The following is a 20,099-nucleotide window of genomic DNA, read 5'->3' on the forward strand; positions in this document are numbered from 1 at the left end:
ATTTGTGGCAATGGCATCCTTTATGGGTACCAGTTAGAGTCCTGGCTGCTCCACTTCCAACCCAGCTCTCTGCTAGTGTGCCTGGGAAGGCAGTGGAGGATGGCCCAAGTGCTTAAGTCCCTGCTCCCATGTGGGAGACCAGGGGGAAGCTCCTGGCTTTGGCTTGGCCCAGCCCTGGCCATTGTGTCCATCTGGGGAGTGAATCAGCAGATGAAGGACCTCTTTGTCTCTATTTTCCAAATTAATAAAATAAATCTTTTTAATAAGAAAAAAGGACTGTTTCCTCAGTGGTCTCAATGAGAAGCTGCCAATTGTTTTTTAAAAATTAAAAATAAAATAAATATCAAAAAATGTTAAATGATCTAGCAGAAAATACAGACATGAAGAGATGGAGAATTTCAGAAGAATGGAGACCACCAAAAACTATTTAAAACATGCAGAAATGCTCAAAATAGAGAACAAAATATCAAAAATGGCTTAACATAGATGAATAAAGTTAGACACAAACTAATAGAAATTATTCAAACTGAAAAATAAATGAAAAAAAAGAGTAGAAAAAAGAATAAATATCTAAGATATTTGAAACTATATAAAATGGTATCCGATACAAGTAATTGGAGTTCCAGGAAAGGAAAAAAGAGATCAAAGAAATATTGGAAGAAAATTTTTCAGAGCTGGTGGTGGATATCAGTCCACAGATCCAAGAATCTCAGCCAATCACAAGCATAAATACAGAGAAAAATCACATGTAGTCAGATCATACTTCAACTGCCGAAAACAAAAGATGCAGAGAAAATCAGCTGTAAAAACATACATCACAAATAACATTTAAAAAAAAAAAAAAAAAGCTCTAACTGCTCATCAGAAACAACAGAGGCCAGAAGACAATGGGTCATCAGTGTCAAAGGTCCAGAAAAATATTCTTCAAAAATAAAGGCAAAACATATGTTTTCAGAAAAAGTAAAAACAATGAGAATTTGTTGCCAGCAGATTTGCAGATAAGAAATGCTGAAAGTGGGGGCAGACGTTGTGGTCCAGGTCACCACTGCTTGGGATGCCCACATTCCATATCAGCGTGCCTGGGTTCTAGTGCCACCTCCACTTCCGATCCAGCTTCCTGCTAATGCACACCCTTGCATGCAGAAGACAATGGTTCATGTGAGTGGGTCCCTGCCATATACATGAGAGACAGGACGGTCCTGGCGTGGGCACTTGGGGAGTGAACCAGAGATGGACGATCTCTCTCTCTTTCAAATTAAAAAGAAAAATGCTAAAAGGGAAATTATACAGATGGACAAAATAAAGAACATTAGAAAGAGTAAATATGTGAGGATGAACTAAAAACTCTATTTTAAATATTTGTATCTGACACATACATGCACATATATATATACACTTATATAGCTTATATTTTATATGTGCATATGTTTGGTTTTAGAGTATCTGTATTTCTATATATTTATCTTTCTTTCAAATACTACTGACTGTTTATAAATAATAACATTAGTGGGTTTATAGCATGCATAGTTATAAGATATTTAATAATAAGAAAACAAAGGGTGGGAAGAGTATGCGGAATTATAGTGGCTTAAGTTTCTTTCCTCATTTGTTAAGCACAATACAATTATTTGGAGGCAGGCTATAATAGGTTAAAGATGAATATCGTGATCTCTTAAGCAATTATTAAAAATAGCACAAAGAAATATAGCCTACAACTTTTTTAAAGAAGCTAAAATGGAACATTTAAAATATGTAATTTATGTGAAAGAAAACAGATGGGGAAAAAGAGAAACAAAATACTTATCAGACAAATAAAAAACTAAGATGATAAACTTAAACCCAAAAATATTGGAACAAAGGCAAAATTTGAATATTTGTTTAGCTTCCTGAAATTGGTACAATTAGTGTGTTTATCCTTTTTCTTAAGAATTACACTCTGAAGTATTTAGATGTAAAGGACATAATGTCTGCAACTTATTCTCCAGTGGTCGGGGCGGGGGGCGGGGGTGGTGGCAGCAAATTGAGGGAAATGAGAGCACTAACAGTGAAAATATGTTAGCAAGTGCAGAACCTGTCTACAGAGTAGAAAAATTCTTTTAATTATTCCTGCAATTCCTTTGGAAGCTTAAAATCATTTCAAGATGTCAGTGTTTGGCCTAGTGGTTAAGATACCAGTTGGAATGCCCGTAACAGAGTGCCTGGGTTCAAGTCCCAGCTCTGCTTCCAAAATTCCAGCTTCCAGCTAACACAGGCCCTAAGAGGCAGCAGGTAAGGACCCATGAAGTTGGGTCCCTGCTACTCACACAGGAGACCTGGAGAGAGTTCCTGGCTCCCAGCTTCAGCTTGGCCCAGCCTCGGCAGTGGCAGGCATTCACGGAGTGACCCAGTAGATAGAAGAGTTCTCTCTTTCTCTGCCTCTCTGCTTCTCATATTAGTAAAACATTTTTTTTTAAAAAGAAATCATTTCAAAATAAACAGTGATGCCATCTGCAGAATGAAACACATTCATGAACACCTTGTGAGGTGCTGGTGTTAAATTCATATGACATCAGTGTTATCATTTTTTAAAAAACTATATGGCATGGTGCCATATTTCTAAAGAAAAATAAACCCAACAGCCTACCATTTGGGATTGCCTGCACTCAAAACCCCTGAGAAGAGCCGGCGGGCAAGCTCCATGGTGATGCCCTCAGGGAGCAGACTCCTGAGCCAGCGTTCGGGCTGGGGGGCGGCTTCCTGGACGCTCTGGGTTCCATTTTATTTCAAAACATGTGCATGTGTTCATATAGTCTTCTGTGAGACTCTGATATCACACATTTAGAGAAGGAAATGGAATAGATACAAGATCATCCAGTTAATGAAAATAAATGTGAACTGAGACCAATCTCGTATTTAGTGAAGCACGAAGTAAAAGCATTAGATGGTCCCCAACTTTTACCAGCTGACATTTGATTAAACCCAAATTCCTGGATATAAGTGACCACAAGACTCCACTTGCTGCTGTCTTGGCTTTCCTAACCACCACACCTACAAAAGAATGAACGCACTTCCTTGAAAGCTTTAATGTAAATTCTCTTGCTAAGACATAATAACTTTGCCATGAATAAATTATGTGCAACACTGTCTGCAAAAGAAAAAAATCGTCAGGATATGCAGATCTGGCCCTTAAATAATTAACCATCACTATCCAAGTATAGAAACTACAGGAGTCCTTCCTGCACAATCCATATCACTTCCCAGTAGCCGAGAGAGAACATGAGTCAATAGATTCCTTACGAGATGTATTAGATAAATGCAAGTGGTCAAAGTCAAGGAACCATAAAATGAGAAAGCACTCGAGGTGCTGGTGGTGCTTAGGTAACAGAGGGCTTTCCCACGCTTAAAGCATTTAGCTCCCAGTGAAGGAATACTAGAAAGACATCTAGGCAGCCAAGAGAACATCCCGGCCCATCACAAGCTTTCTGACTAAGAAGAATCTTTCTCATGTTTAAATAACACATTTGAAAAATGGATGACACTTGATTTTGCATTCAGAACAATTATATATCAAATAATCAAGGTTTCTGAGGCAAATGTGTTCTAAGAGACATTAATTGTAAATTTTCTTAAGGTACACAACTGTACAAAGCGCCAAACTGTAGCACAGGGCATTCCTTTCCAAAGCGTTTCAGCATGACCACTACTCATTAAACACCGTATTCACTGAGAGCTTCCTGTGTGCCAGGTGCGATTCCAAGTACGGGGGAAACAAGGGCGGACTAAACAGAATCCTCACCTGCGTGGAACTTGAATATGTTGGTCATGGACACCAGTGAATGACCTCATGTCAAGGGGTCAGTAGTAAGGGTTGTGAAGTCACCTAAAATTCTTGTGGAACCTTGACTCCACCTACCACGTGAAGAGGGAGGGTCCTGACAGGCATCTACCATGTTGTGTCAACCCCGTGGTGTCGGCTGACGATGAAGCCAGCATTTGGCCAAAGACTGAACACTTGGTAGACGCAGTCTGGGACGGTGGAGAACTGGGCATATCTCTGCGAGGCAGGGCTGAGAAAAGGTGGGGCTCTTATGTAAGTGCAGCACCTTCTACCGAACAATACACATTATCCTGTCTTTGACATTATCATCAGTCACGGCACTTTGATCTACAAGGGGACAGCCCCAGATTCCGCGTCAAACAGGACCCCAGTTCCACTGCCTCCCAGTTAGGCATCATTTGTTTCAGAGGCACCTTAGCCGAATGACGATCATGAGGAGGAAGAGGAGGAAGAAGGGCAGGGAGGACAAGAGGGAAGAAAGGAAAGAAAGAAGAGCACATGGCTCTTTTAGAACATCAGTGGACTTTCGGTGGTGACACATTTGGGAACGCTGCCACACCGTCCAGTGTTCGAATCCCAGGAACATCTCCAAGCTGCGTGAGGTGACACCTGAGAAGCAGGTGCAACGCAGCTCCCTCCCCGACCTCACACGCTGCTCCTGAAAGCAGGAACCTCACCTGGCTCCCGGTTCATCTCCTCTGTGCTCCTGTGAGTGAGAAGACACCAGGGAACTTCAATACTTCAGATCCAAACACCTGCCACGTTCAAAATTTCAACTCTAAAGAAAAGAAGGCCATCCGTGTGTGCTTGTCAGGGAGAGAGAGACTAAGAGCGAGCGTTCACTCATCTTTCCAAACAGCCCTTCCAGGGACGGCGCTGCGCGGTCTTTGGTGAGACATCTACGAGGAACATCTCTGAACCTCTACGAGGAACATCTCTGAACCTCTACGAGGAGTGGGAGATGTCTGGATAGTACTGCCACCGCTTTCCTCCCTCCCCTCCTACACCAGCTGGGAAGTGCTGTGGCTTCCCATCAGGGCTCCCTCAGCGAATGAAAGCTGCCAGGGTAAGCAGCCCCTCCCGGCCTGGCTGCTTCCGGTAGCTTCCTCTTCTGTCTTCACGGTGCCGGGGTGGTGGCTCCAAAACTGGGGATGCAATCCAGGGCCTGGACAGGGGCAGCCGCCCAGACGTCCCAGCAGGCCTCCCGCTCTGCAGGCGGGAGGGCTGAGCCACACTCCACGCAGCTCCCGAGACCCATCTGAAGGCCTCTATTTCAGCAGCCGACGGCACAGTTCGACATTTGTTCAACTCTCGTAAGCGATCAGCCACCTTGCGGAGGAACCGACATTCTCTCTTCTTTAAATGAACTCAGCAACAGCGACCAAGTCCCCTTCTGAGGTGTCCTCTCACAACGTGTACCTCTTACGGAGCATCTGCCAGGTGCCAGGCATCGTACTAGGTACACTGTTTCCATGTGGTCTGCACAGCACCTAAAGGTATATGTTATTAGTCCCATTTGACAGATCGGGAAACAAGCTTAAAAGGACAAACCATTTGTCTAGGGTCACAATGCTGTAAGAATTGTAGAGTCTATCTCTCCAAAATCCACGCCTTTACCCAGTGCTGTATCCTTGGAGGGAGCAGCACAATGTGGCAGAAGGAGCACAGGCTATCAGAAGCTGCCGGCTAACTACGCCCTGGTTTTAGGGATCACGACACTTCTCCAGGACCCTGTCATGTCATCAACACAGAAATAATCATTTCTACCCTGCTTTTCTCTAGAGGTTGAAGACAATAGCAGCACTTGTTGCTGAAGTCCAACAATTTCATTTTTCTTGGGCAAATGTACTTGTCCATCTGTTCAAGGTCGGGAGTAAGAGGTGGGGTTACAAAGAGGAGTAGAGAGGCTGGTGGTGTGACGTAGCGGAGAGAGCCGCCACCTGCAATGTCGGCATCCCACATGGGCAGCTGTTTGCATCCTAGCTGCATCACTTCTGATCCAGCTCCCTCCTAATGACCTGGGGAAAGCAGTGGAAGATGCTTGGGCCCCTGCTAGCCACGTGGGAGATCTGGAAGATACTCCTAGCTTCATACTGGCCCAGGCCTGGCTGTTGCAGCCATCTGGGCAGTAAACCGAAAGATCTCTCTCTCTCCACCTCTGACTTTCAAACAAATAAATAAATCTTGAAAGGAAGAGGAGAGCAGAGCAGAGCAGAGGAGGGAAGAGGTGTAGACAGGCCGGCATTGTGGTGCAGTGGGGTAGGCCGCCACCCGTGACTGCAGCAGCCCACAGGAGTACTGGTTCAAGTCCCGCTTGTTCTGCTTCCCATCCAGCTCTCAGCAAATGCTCCTTGGAAATGAGCAGAAGACAGCCCAAGTGCTTGGGCCCCTGCCACCCATGTGGGAGATCTAACTGGAGTTCCTGGCTCCTGGCTTTAGCCCTGGCTGCTGTGGTCACTGGGAGCCCTGGCTGCTGTGGTCACTGGGAGCCCTGGCTGTTGTGGTCACTGGGAGCTCTGGCTGTTGTGGTCACTTGGAGAGTGAACCAGCAGATGGAAGTTCTCTCCTTGTCAAGCTCGCTCTCTCTCTCGCTCTCGCTCTCTCTCTGATTTATTTGAAAGGCAGAGTTACCAATCAATGTTAAAAAGAAAAGAAAGAAAGAAAAGAAGAGTCATAGATAAAGAGGTCTGAAACTAAATTTGGAACTTAACGTGTTTTTCCTTTCACATTGCTTTTTTGTGTCTGTGTAACTGGGCAAACACAGATTCTAATATTTGATGATGAGTCCTATCAACATTAAAACCTATCTAGACACAAAATTAAACAAACCAGGGAACCACACAGTATGTGCTCAATAAATAACGAAAGGACGGTCAGAAGAAAGGCAGGGAGCAGACAATACTGGCGGTTTCCTGGATTTCGCTTAGTGAGTAGCCTGCTCATACAGTATTGCATTCCCTATGTGTGTGGCTAATTGGTTCTTTTAGTCTCCAGCAAATTAATTTGGTCAAAGTTACATTTAATTTCACTCTGTCATTAGCAATGAATAAGGAACTTAAAAGCTCAGTGACAAGTATTCTTGGCCAAATCTTAATATTCGACAGTTCGAACAGCCCCATGATTTCTCTCATCTGTGGCATCTCGCTAGGGTGAGCCTCCTATTTTCTTGAAATTTCAAATTGTCCGGGTGAAGCAAGACCCACGGAGACCACCCCGCCAACACATACACACACTCCCACAGAGCTGATGTAAAAATGACACTGCAAACAGCTAATAAAATCCCAAAGCGCATGCTTACTCCTGCAGTCGGCAGTTAACTCTGACGCAGAAAACGACGCTCAATAACCTGCTAGTGAGGACTTCGGGGAACTGGGAAGAACACACACGGAGACATCAAGAAACGGAAATGGATTTATGATGGTTGGGTTTGCAGCTATGTTTGAACAAAGGAAACTAGAGAGCTTGAGTAACGGGAGGCGGGCGAGGCCCCTAACCACACAGTGGGGTCTGGGTATATATAGCACATGAGAGAGCCCCATCCCGCGTGAACACACTTGTGGCTGGCGCTCTGCAACACTATCACATAATCAACCACTTCTCTCCACTCTCAAAATCGCTAACAGGAACAAAACTGCCCACATGGATCCGCTCAAAACTTTCTCACCGCTGGGTACACAGCGAATGCCCTCCAATAGGAGGGCCCCCTGTACTAAAGCTGCCATCAGAGACAGCTTTCCTGCTCACCCAAAGGGCAGCATCATCCCAGCACCGGTAGGACGCAGACTTAGGCAAACCTCTGCCCCTTCCTCCAGCCCCCCAGGGCCCATAGGGAAGGAAGCTGGCTCTGGCCCAGGACCTACAGTGGGAAACACAGCACCCACCCTCACCACTCTGGGCCTTGCCTGCCACAGGTTCCCCAACAGAACCCCCAACCAGCCTCAAACATGCACAAGAGAGACACTTCTGGGGGACACCTGAAAAATCCACACAGTCAGAAATGGGGGCCAGGCGATGGAGTGAGAAGGGAGGGTGCGCAGGAACTCCCTCCCCCTCCCCATTTTAACCCGTCCATCCCACAGCGCCCAGACACCTCCTGTCTCCCTGCAGAAGTATTACATTGTCAAGAGACCATGCATTTGCGAATGAGACACATTTCCAAGAGCACAGCTCCAGAGCCTACCAGCACTTCACTGGTGGCCACAGTAAATAACACGGAAGGTCTTAAAGAACCCTAGCCAAGAGTCGTGGACAGAGCAGGTGTACGGTGCCTCTTAACATGGCATATGGAAGTTCAGAGAATGCCCTACACACACACCCCTTTGTGTAAGTCTAACTAGGACTTCCAATGATCGCAGGATGCTGGGAATTCCAGAGGCAGGACTGATCAGGAGCAATTGGCGTCGGCGTGGAAAGCGGCTAAACCGCTTGACCTCATGACTTAACAGCCAGGCCTTTCCCCGTGGGCAGGGGGAGAGCCGCTGTTGGCCCACGAGCTCTTCCTGCCGTGGCACAGACTCCCATGTACTGTTTTCCAGATGAAATCCCTGAGGTGCAGAAGCATGGGGTCTGGACTCAAAGTCGCCAGCAGTGTCACACTGTACCAGGGCCAAACCTCGCCTTTCACCTGTTCCTTAACTGTTTTGAACCTTTTTTTTTTTTTTAATTGAAACTTTTCTAAAGGTAGAGTTTAGAAACCTCATGGCAAATCAGAAATTGCTCATCAAGAGTGAACGCATGCAAGGAGAATGAAAAATGAAATTATCCCACGCGGAACACACGCAGTGGCCCACACTTTTTTTAGCCTAAAATAGCCAAGATTCTTCATCATTCAGCGAAGTTACACAGCGAATTTAGCCCACCGAGCTGAACAAGATGCCCTACATCTTGTTAACCAAAAAAAAAAAAAGTCAACTATTTATTCCTCGCTTAGATATCCACGCCACCCCCACTTCCCACGAAAGGTTACACCTGGGCTGGTCTGCAGCTTTCCCCAAACTCGGCCGAGAGCGCGTCCCACCTGCCGGGACCCACCCAGGCCGGGGAGCAGCAGGGCCGGGCACGCCTCCCCCAGGGTCCCCACCTCGGGACTGGAAATGCAACAGACCTGAGAGGAAGGAGAGAGCGAGCCGGCTGGCATTATATAACAATATACGGGAGGCGGGCAAGGCTTCTAGAAAACCGAAGTGGCCGGAGGAGGGGCCGTGGCCGCCACTTACTCGAAGGCGAAGAAGAGTCCGCTGGTGACCAGGATGAGCACGAGCGTCAGGTAGAAGACGCCCGTCTGCCGGGCCATCATGATCCGGCCGTTGCAGAAGAACTTGTTCCTGCCCGGGAACACCTCCCATTTCCTCCGGGCCGCGGTCCTCTTCTTCTTGTGCGGCGACTCCATGGGCGAGGAGCTGTGCGTGCTGATCTGGCTGTACTCGCAGTCTTTCATGGGCCCGCCGCCGCCGCCGCCGGGAGGCATCCACCAGGGCAGCCGGCGGGGGGCGCACGCCCCCAGCAGCCCCCCGGCCGCGCGGGCCCCGCCGCGCCACGGCCGCCGCCGGCCCCCGGGCCGCCCCCCGAGCCGCGGCGCAGCGCCCGCTACAGCGGCTGCCGGCTCGGCGAGCGCTCGGCCGAGGACGCCCAGGCGAGCCCGCCGGGGAGCCCCACGGGCATAGCAGAGGCCCCTTCCGACAGGGACGGTGTCCGCCCGCAGCCCACGGCAGCGCTCCTCCGTCGCGTCCAGCCCGCGTCCCGGGCCGCCGCGGCCACGCGGAGCTCGGGGGGCCGCCCGGCCAGCCCCCGGGGCGCCGCGCGCCCGCCCCCTCGCGCGGCCACCCGCTCGGCCCCGGGCCCGCGGCCGCGCGTCGGCTCCGGCCGGCCGAGCCCCGAGCGCCCAGCCTCGAGGGGACACGCGGCGGCGGCGGCGGCGGCTTCCCCGGGCGCCACTGGAGCGCCTCGGCCAGGTGGGCTCTGCGCCTTCCTCCGGCGGCGGATCTTCCCGGGAGAGCGCGCTGGGAACTGGGCGGCAGCTCGCGGCACCGGCGACCCCTCCCAGGGGTGGGGACAGCCACGCACGTTATTCTGTCAGGAGCGGCTCGGCTGGAACACGGGCGCTGCTGCTCGCGCCGCGACCCCGCGTCGGCGCGCCCGGCGCCCGAGCGGCTCCGCGGCCCCTGCGCGGGGCTGCCGACGCCTGGGCGGAGGGCGGCGGGGGCCCCTCGCGTGCCTGCCCGGAGCAGCCGGCGGCGCGACCAGGGCCGCGGGGACACGGCCACAGACACTTGTTTGCGAGGCTGAGCCCGGCGCGCGCGCGGCGCTCCGAGCGGGTCCGCCTCCTCAGGGCCGGGTGGGCGGCGGCGCCCGCGCCTCGCAGCCGGACTCCTCCTTCTGCTCCTCCTCCCGGCCGCCGAGCCCGGGCACCGGCCCTCTGCGGGCGGGCGCCCTCGGCTTCCGGCCCGGCGTGGCCGCGAGGAAGGCGCCCGGGCTGCCGGTGGCATCGCCCGGGTGAGCCTGGGGGTCGGCCGCCCCCCGAGGCTGTATGGCCGGCCTCGGGACGCGGACATTCGCAGGGCCGCTCGCAAACCTATTCTTGCGACCCGCGGGGACCCCACGCGCGATTGGTGACCCTCCCCGCCCGGGCGCTGGCGATCCTACTGCTGCCCGGGAATGGGGAAGGGGCGGGCCGGGTTGCCGTAGAGAGGGAAGGGCAGAGCGGGGCGGCCTCTCCCCCCAGCCCCGAGAGAGAGCCCCTCGGCGGCCAGCGTGTCTGGGGCGCTGCGCCTCTCCCCGGAGGCGCTCACAGTCGTGCCTTTTGTTTCTCACTGCGCCCGAGCCCCCTCCGGCCCTGGCCGGTCCCCAGCCTGGGGAGCCACCGCGCCGCTCGCGGGGTCCGAACACTCTCTGGGTGGGCGCGAGCGGCGATCGGGTCGCGGTAAGTGAAGGCAGCTAGGTGGCGACGCTCGGTTTTCCGAGCCTTACTTTCCTTGCACGGCCCACTGGGATGTGTAGTTCCCTTCCGCGGTCCGGCTCCGAGAAAAAACGCGACTTGGGGACCAGGAAAACTACAAGTCCCTGCATGCCCCGCGACGAGGGCGGGCGAGGCGCGGTGCTGGGCGTTCTGGGGCTCGGTGGTTGGTAGGGGGCCCCAACAACGGGCCCGGTGGCGCCTCCTCCAGGCTAGGCACGTGGCGCGCTGCACCTGTGCGTGTTCCCAACATCACGAAGCCCCTGAGTGGTCAGGGTGGCCCTGGTCCCAGAGCCCTGGCAGGTCCCCTAGAGTCTCAAGAGCAGGGTCCAGGGGAGACGCATTGGCTCATCCGAGAGGGAAGAAATGGGGCCAGTTGGAAGCGCTTCCCGCGCAAGGAAAAGTGGGTGGGATGGCAATTAGAGGATGGCGTGGAGTTATAAGGAGGTGTGAGTAAACGGAATTGATGAGGGCCCATTCCAGAGCAGGTAAGGTCTTTAAGGAATGGATAGGGCCTTTAATGCATGATCAGAATTGGATTTGAATTATTTTAGATATTATATGATAGGCAAGCAGTTTACAAGGACAATTATGTTCTTGGTGGCTGTACTATTTTTAAAAACCAACTTGCAAAAATAAATAAATAAATAAACCTGGCAGGCCCAAGTGAAAACTCTCATCGGTTCCTGTCCTATCGCTGATGGGCTCAACAGGATGTATTTGTACAGTTTCTTGAAAGCAGCTCTTCCCTGGGTCTCCAGTTTCTATAAAAGGTACCCTGACTCCATGGCTTTAGAAAGGCTCTGGGGGGTGTTTGCTGCTGGTGGCAATGCTCTTCTCATGTTGGAATGCCTGGGTTTACCAGCTCAGCTCCAATTCCAACTCCTGCCAATGTGCACTGTGGGAGGCAGCAGGTGATGTTGGGTCCCTGCGACTGGGAGACCTGAATGGAGTTCTGGGGTCCCTGCTTTAGCTTGGCCCAGCCCCAACCATTGCAAACATTTGGGGAGTGAACCAGCAAATGAGGACGCCGGTTCTCTCTCTCTCTCTCTCTCTCTCTCTCTAACTTTCGCTCTCTCACTTCCACTCTCCCTCCCCCATATCTGTATGTGTCTGCCACTCAAATAAGACCACATCTTTAGAGCATCTTTAGGCTTCTGAAAAGTCCTTATCTGTCAAAGACACATACTGAAGCATTTGCAAGTGAAATGATATGAAACCTGGAACGTGCTTTAAAGTACTGCAGCCCATGTACACCCCCAAACACATGGCGGGGGTGTCGATGAAACAATGCTGGAAACGGATGAAAATTGTTGGAGTTAGGTATTTAGATATGTGTTGCTGCAAATTATCACAAGCTCAGTGGCTTTAAAACAACACAAATGTTGGGCGCTGGGTTCTAGTCCTGACTGTTCCTTTACAGTCCAGCTCTCTGCTGTGGCCCGGGAGTGCAGTGGAGGATGGCCCAAGTGCTTGGGCCCCTGCACCCGCATGAGAGACCAGGAGGAAGTGCCTGGCTCCTGGCTTGGGATTGGTGTAGCGCGCCAGCCGTGACGGCCATTTCAGGGGGTGAACCAACTGAAGGAAGACCTTTCTCTCTGTCTCTCTCCCTCACTATCTATGACTCTACCTGTTAAATCAAAAAAAACACAGGTGCATTTCATGGTTTCTGTGGGTCAGGTGTCCAGGCACATTGAGTCCTCTGCTTAGGGTCTCACACATGCCATCAAGTTGTTGTCTGGGCTGTGTTCTTATCAACTAGAGAACAGTTAGCTTCCACGCCCACTCGGATCACTGGCAGTATTTCTTTACTTGTAGCTGTGGGACTGAGGACCCCGCTGGTGTCAACTGAAAACTCTCTTCTGCTCAAAGAGTGCACCTGCGGGTCCTAAAGTTCAGCCGAAGCTCACTGTCCAGTGGGCTGCCCCACATGGCCACCGCTTTCATCAAGCAAGCAAGAGCATCCGCAGAGTGAGTCTGCTAGCAACGCAGAATCTCGTGTAGCGCAGCCACAGGGGTGACATCTGATGTGCACGTTCTGTTGGTCAGAAAGCAAGGTCCGGGCTTCACATGCGCTCGGGGGGACAGAATTACCCTAGAGTGTGAGCAAACACTAGGAGGAGGGGCCGCACTAGTGTCTGTTCACACAGTGTACAAGAGGATCCAATATGCTATTCCTAGTTTTGACATCTACTGATGTTTATGCTTAAAATTTTCCATAATAAAAGAAATGAATTGTTTATTTTAGAATTACATCTAAATTTTCCACAGGAAATGAGATATGCTGATATGATTAAAGCTGTCTTCTTAGGAAGTGCTTGTTTCTTTCCTCTCCATCTTCATTAAGGTATTAGTTAATTAATTAATTAATAGTTGACATACTAAAGCCTATGGCAGTTAATTTACCTGGGCAGATGACTCATACCTAAAGAAGCTCACTAGAACCTGGCGTGATAGTCAATGATTTTAGCTGTCAATGCAGACCTACCTTATAAGATATGGTACACATCGCTCACTCCACAATTATTTTGGGGCAGGGGGCCTACTTTGTGCTAAGTCCTGTTTTAGCATCAGAGATATAACATGATCCAAGATAAAAGTTTTTATTGGTGAGATAAAGGAAGAGGGAACAGACAGTAAACAATAAGTGAGTAAGTAATAAAACAATTTCAGAGAGTGAATACAAGAAGGGGAAACAGAGCAGGACCGTGGGATCCAGGGGATAGAGACAGGGCTCAAGGGAAGGAGCTTTGCAGAGAGGTCTACACAGAGAACTGAAGGGTAAGAAACCCTGTGCAGGGGCCAGGGCTCTGGCACAGCGAGTAAAGCCATCACCTGCAGTGCCAGCATCCCATGTGGGCACTGGTGCCAGCCCTGGCTGCCGCACTTCTGATCCACATCCCTACTAATGCACCTGGGAAAGCAGTGGAATATGATCCAATTACTTGGGTCCCCTGCACCCACGTGGGAGACCCAGAATAATCTCCTGGCTCCTGGCTTTGGCCAGGCCAGCCCTGGCTTTGGGGGCCATTTTGGGAGTGAGCCAGTAGATGGAGGATCTCTCTCTGTAACTCTGCCTTTCAAATAAATAAATAAATATTTAAAAAATAGAAACTGTGCAAAGACCTCAAGGGAGACCAAGGCTGGAAAGTTCTGGAATTGAAAAAAAAAAAAAAGTCTGGCTGGCTGCAGTGGAGAGAGGGACAGGGAGAGTGGGAGAGGTAAGGCTGGGAAGCAACAGGAGGTGAGGCAGGTGGAATTGATTCTGCATGACCCACTGGCGCTGACTCAGGGCTCAGGTGTTGAGGAGCTAAGAAAGAGTAGCAATCACGCTTCCCCTTGAGTACTATGTGGAGTCCAGGCTTGACTGCTGGAAATGAGCTCTCAGGGCAAGAAGCTGGCCTTGCCCTGATGGGTGGTGGTGTCTGAGTCCAGTGGGTCTGGCTCCGTTCTTGTCTGACTCAGTGGATCCAGTGACTATAGGGGTTATGTTCCTAACAAAAAAGACGAATCTATTTGTCTCAATTTGGCGGACGTTGTAGAACTGTACAATTAAAACAGATCCAGTTGCTGGAAGATCAAGAGGATTTGGATTTGTGCTTTTCAGAAATGCTGCTAGTGTTGATAAGTGTTTGGGACTGAAAGAACACAAACTGCAAGGCAGATTAATAGACCCCAAAAGTGCCATGGCTTTCAACGGGGAAGAACCCCCTGAAAAGGGGGTTTGTGGGTAGATTTAACCCAGATACTTCTGATGAAACAATTAAAGAATATTTTGGATCCTTTGGAGAGATTGAAAATGTTGAATTTCTGGGACCAACATTGTGGCATAACAGGTTAAGCCACCGCCTGCAATGTCAGCATCCCATTTGAGCACCCATTTGAGTCCTGGCTGTTCTGCTCCTGATTCGACTCCCTGCTGGTGCACCTGGGAAAGCAGCTTGGGGCCACCCACTGGGGAGACCCGGATAAAGCTCCTGACTCCTGGCTTCAGCCAGGCCCATCCCCAGCTGTTGTAACCATTTGGGGAGTGAACCAATAGATGGAAGATCTCTTTCTCTCTCTTTCTCTCCCCTCCCCCTGCTCTCTCTAATTCTGCCTTCCAAATAAATGAAATAAATCTTAAAAAAGAAAGAAAATATCAAACTTCTGGTGGATACAAAAACAAATAAAAGGATCTTATTTTATCACATCTACAGATGAAGAGCCAGTAAGGAAATTGTTAGAAAGCAGATACCATTCAGTTGGTTTGTGGAAGTGTGAAATCAAAGGCGTATAAGCAGCAATGCAACAACAACAAAAAAAAAAAAAAAAAAAAAAAAAGAGGAAGGGGTGCTGCAGCTGGTGGACGAGGTGGTACTGGGGTCATGGCCAAGGTCAGGGCCAAAACTGGAACCAAGGTTTGAAAACTATTATGATCAAGGATATGAAAATTACAATAGTGCCAATGGTGGTGATCAAAACGGTAGTGGCGGCCGGCGCCGCGGCTCAATAGGCTAATCCTCCACCTAGCGGCGCCAGCACACCGGGTTCTAGTCCCGGTCGGGGCACCGGATTCTTTCCCGGTTGCCCCTCTTCCAGGCCAGCTCTCTGCTATGGCCCGGGAAGACAGTGGAGGATGGCCCAAGTGCTTGGGCCCTGTACCCCATGGGAGACCAGGAGAAGTACCTGGCTCCTGCCATCAGATCAGCACGGTGCGCCGGCCGCAGCGCACCAGCCGTGGCGGCCATTGGAGGGTGAACCAACGGCAAAGGAAGACCTTTCTCTCTGTCTCTCTCTCTCTCACTATCCACTCTGCCTGTCAAAAAAAAAAAAAAAACCTGTAATGGCTATGGTGGATATGATTAAAATGGGTATAACTATGAGAATTGTTGGTATGGACAGAGAGATGCAGACCACAATGACCACACAGCACTTAGGACAAGACACCTTGATGGGTGACAGTCACCGAAACAATTAGCAGCGTACTACAGGAAGACTTTTGGGAAAACAGGAGATGCTGAAGAAAGCCATCTTGCAGGACAATTCTGAAGATTGCTGATCTAACATGATTATGTGTCCAACTGTAAATAGCCACCAATTCATTTTCTTCATTTTTACTTTGTCCTTTGCTATCTGTGTGATGACTCAGTATGGACTTGTGTTTACACAAACCTTATTTGTATGATTTCTTGTCAAACCTCAAATAAATGCTTCCTTATGTGATTGCTTAAAAAAGAAGAAGAAAGAAAAAAAAGTGGCCAAAAGTTAGATTCGCTTGTGTCAGTCACAGAAGATACATGAGGAAGTGAAACCAAACAACATTAAACCAACATTAAACATTAACAGGAAACATTAAACAAGAAACTTATTATTCACAGTTCCCAGAGAAGTTAGGAGTGCCTGCAGGAGGCCAGCGGGAACCGGTGGGTGAGCAGAGAGCAAGAGAGCGCCTGTAGGAAGGCGTCTATCTTAAGAACCATGGACATCGTCCCTTGGGCTTTCCTGCAGGGATGAGGGTTGGCTAGTTTAAAGAAAACAAAAGGGGAACTTGTTTATGTGACTCTGACCATTAGGTTTTTAGTGGTTAGAAGCTACGGGGTGCGTTGGGTTTTGAGTTAGTGGGATGAGGAACAAGAAGTTATATAAAAAACCAACCACATGGGTTGGGGAAGTTTTCACCAGGTCAAAGGTGATAGGGATGGGTATGACTGGATTTTTTTTTTCTAAATATTTATTTATTTGAAAGACAGAATTACAGAGACAAAGAGAGAGGTCTTCCATCCTCTAGTTCACTCCCCAAATGGCTGCAACCGCCACAGCTGAGCCGATCTGAAGCCAGGAGCCAGGAGATTCTTCCGGGTCTCCCACATGGGTACAGGGGCCCAAGGACTTGGGCCATCTACTACTCTCCCAGGCGCATTAGCAGGGAGCTGGATCAGAAGAGGAGCAGCCCAGACTCAACCGGCACCCATGGGGGATGTTGGCACCGCAGCCTGGGGCTTTAACCACTGCACCACAGCGCCAGCTCCTGTGACTGGGTTTTAAACAGCTGTGTCAGTTTAGAAAATGGATGCGGGCACAGCAAGCACTTTAAGCCAATCTGTGACAGCACCCATGCCTTGTCCCCAGTCTTAGGGAGACAGCATGAAGTAGTTCATGGCTAAGTGTGCTCTTGCCTTTGGGGTCTGGCTTCTGACTCCAGCTTCCTGCCAGTGCCTGCATTAGGAGGCAGCAGGGCTGCTAAGGCAGTAGGCTTCCTACCATGTATGAAGGAGACCTGGATTGCATTCCTAGCTGTGGCCCCAGCCTGGTCTTCAGTCATTACAGGCATTTGGGGAGTGATCCAGTGGAAGGCAGATCTCTATCTTTCATCAATAAATGTTTTAACAGGTATATTGTTCTTATCATATATTGTTGATTTGAATTGCTAGCATTTTGTGAAAATAAGTTATATCTGTGTTCATAAGGGTTATTGGTTTGTGATACTTATTTTTATCTCTTTGTCATGTCTTTTAAAAAAGATTTATTTATTTGAAAGGCAGAGTCAACAAGGAGAGAGGGAGACACAGAGGAGAGAGAGAGAGAGAGAGAGAGAGAGAGAGAGAGAGAGAGATCTTCCATCTACTGCTAGAGAGAGAGAGAGAGAGAGATCTTCCATCTACTCTTCCCTCCCCAAATGAGTGCATTGGGTAGGGCTAGGGCTGAGCCAGGCTGAAGCCAGGAGCCAGGAGCTTCATGTGGGTTTCCTACATGGGTGAAAGGGCCCAGAGACTTGGACCATCTTCTTCTGCTTTCCCAGGCATGTTAGAAGGGAGCTGGATTAGAAGTGGAGCAGCCAGGACTCGAACTGGCACCCATGTGGGATGTGGGCTCTGCAAACAGTGGTTCAACCTGCTGCACCACAGGGCCAGCCCCTGTCATATCTTTATCAGGTATTGGTCTGAGAATTCTGCTGGCCTCATAAAACAGAATAGAAATTGTTTCCTTCTCTATTTTTAAAGGGCTTTTAAATACATTGATTTTTTTTTTATTTATTTGACAGAGTTAGACAGTGAGAGAGACAGAGAGAAAGGTCTTCCTTCCATTGGTTCACCCCCAAAATGGCCACCACAGCTGGGGCTATGCCGATCTGAAGCCAGGAGCCAGGTGCTTCCTCCTGGTCTCCCAAGCTCTTGGGCCATCCTCCACTGCCCTCCTGGGCCACAGCAGAGAGCTGGACTGGAAGAGGAGCAACTGGGACTAGAACCTGGCGCCCATATGAGATACTGGCGCTGCAGGTGGAGGATTAACCAAGGGAGCCAAGGTCGCCAGCCCCAATACATTGATTTTTAAGTGTTTGATAGAATTTACCAGTCAACTTATTTGGTCCTGTGACCTATTTGAGAAAAGATTTATAATAGAAAATTCAGTTTATTTAATAGATGCAGATCTATTCTTATTTTCTATTTCATCTTGTATCCATTTTGGTAAGGTTATGTTTTCCAGGAATTTTTCTACTTAAATTCTCATATATATTTGCATAAAGTTGTTCATAATATTCTGTTACTATGCTTCTAATGTCTGCAAGATCACTTATTCCAGTTGTTGGCAACTTTCTTAATATATCTTTGAGGTTTATCAGTTTTGTTAACTTTTCAGAAAATAACTTTGTGTGTAAGATATTATCTATTTTCTGTTTCATTTTCATCTGTTCTTGTCTGCATAAATACCTTCTACCTATTTACTTTTAGTTTCAATTTGTTCATAATTTTCCAGATTCTTTTTTTTTTTTTATTTGAGAAACAGAGAGACCACAAGACAGATGGACAGAGTTCCCATGTGATGGTTCGCTGCCTAAATGCCAAAGTCAGGAGCCAGGAATTCTATCTCTATCTCCACTGGGGTGGCAAGTACCAAAGTATTCAAGTAATGGGCCATCAGCCTGCTGCCTCCCAGGGTCTGCCTTAGCAGGAAGCTGGACTCAAGAACAGAAGAAAGGTCTTAAAACCATGCACTCCTGTATAGAGTGCAGGTTGTTGTTTTTTTTTCCTTCTTTTTTTAAGATTTATTTATTTGGAAGGCAGAGTCAACAGAGAAAGAAGGAGAGACAGAGAGGCAGAGAGAGAAAGAGATCTTCCATCCACTGGTTCACACTCCAAATGCCCATAACAACTGGAGCTGGGCCAAAACCAGGAGACAGGAGCTTCTTCTGGGTCTCCCTCATGGGTAGCAGGTGCCCAAGCTCCTGGACCTTCCTCTGCTGCCCTCCCAGGGCGGGCGCTGGATCGGAAGTGGAGCAGCCGGGAAATGAATAGGCATCCACACCGGATGCAGGCATTCCAGGAGGTGGCCCCACCCACTGGCCACAATGCCAGGGTAGAGGGGTGGGAGAGGTCTCTGGGTATAGGCATTTTTACTCCTAGGCCAAATGACCACCCCTTTTTGTGGATTCTTAAAGTGGAAATGTAGACTGATTTTAAGATTTTTTTTCTTTTCTAATATAAGTTTTTCAAACTAAATTTCTCTCTAAGGATCAGCTTAGCTGTATCCCACAATTTTAATGTAAGTATCTTCATTTTCAGAATTCAAAGTATTTTCTAATTTTCCTTGTGATTTCTTTTTTTTGCTCAGGGTTTATTTAGAAGTGAATTAATTTCTACACATCCCATAGTTGTTGATTTCTAATATAGTTATTTTATGGCAGGAGAATACATTCTAAGATTTGAATCCTTTTAAGTGTGTGGAAATTTGTTTATACTCCTGGTCTTGAAGTCTATTTTATCTGGTATTAATTTAGCCAGCCCCGCTTCCTTTTTTAGGTGTACAGTTTGTGTGGTTTATCTTTTTCCAGTTACTTAATTTGCATTCCCTCTGATGTCTTGCATCAGGTAATGCTTTTAAACAGCATGTAGTTAAGTCTTGTTTTTTTATCTTGTCTGGCAATCTGTTTCAGTGAATGTGTTTAGTGCATTTATACTTAATATAATTTTGATATGATTGGACCTATCATTTTATTTGTTTTCTGTTGGTCTGATCTGATATTTTGATTCTTTTTGACTCCTTTTCCCCATTCTTTTGATTTTACTAAAAGAAAAAAATTCATGTTCCATTTTGATTCTACTACAGGCTTTTTAGTAATACCTCTTTGCTTTATTTTTAATGGAAATTTAAATATGCATACTTATCTACTTCAGAATTTAGTATAATTTAAATTTTAACATATTAATTTGGCATAGTTCTATTTTCTCCTATTTTCATGCAATTAATGTCATATATTATTACTATACTCGTATGTGTTACAAGCCACCAAAATATTGTGACCTGATTTTTCCTTGAAATAATCATGTATCACTTAAAGGCATTAAGAAC

At 48.4% G+C, this 20,099-nt stretch overlaps 1 protein-coding gene and 1 pseudogene across 3 annotated transcripts in view; one reads left to right on the plus strand and one right to left on the minus strand.

The window, feature by feature from the left end:
- Positions 1-9,382, minus strand: part of ZDHHC14 (zinc finger DHHC-type palmitoyltransferase 14) — a 267,415-nt gene extending 258,033 nt beyond the window's left edge. For 2 of the 3 annotated variants that reach the window (XM_070073338.1, XM_002714972.5), the window contains exon 1: positions 9,034-9,382. In XM_070073338.1, coding sequence (XP_069929439.1) covers positions 9,034-9,284 — 251 coding nt within the window. In that variant the 5' untranslated portion in view covers positions 9,285-9,382. Of the gene's footprint in view, positions 1-8,921; positions 8,941-9,033 lie in introns of those variants that run through there. The other variant, XM_070073342.1, reaches the window with a different exon arrangement.
- Positions 9,383-10,880: 1,498 nt separating this feature from the next.
- Positions 10,881-16,302, plus strand: LOC108177362 (heterogeneous nuclear ribonucleoprotein D-like; annotated as a pseudogene).
- The last annotated feature ends 3,797 nt before the right edge of the window (positions 16,303-20,099 follow it).

This window comes from Oryctolagus cuniculus, chromosome 5 (genome assembly GCF_964237555.1).
Source record: "Oryctolagus cuniculus chromosome 5, mOryCun1.1, whole genome shotgun sequence".
In the NCBI taxonomy this organism is placed as follows: domain Eukaryota; kingdom Metazoa; phylum Chordata; class Mammalia; order Lagomorpha; family Leporidae; genus Oryctolagus; species Oryctolagus cuniculus.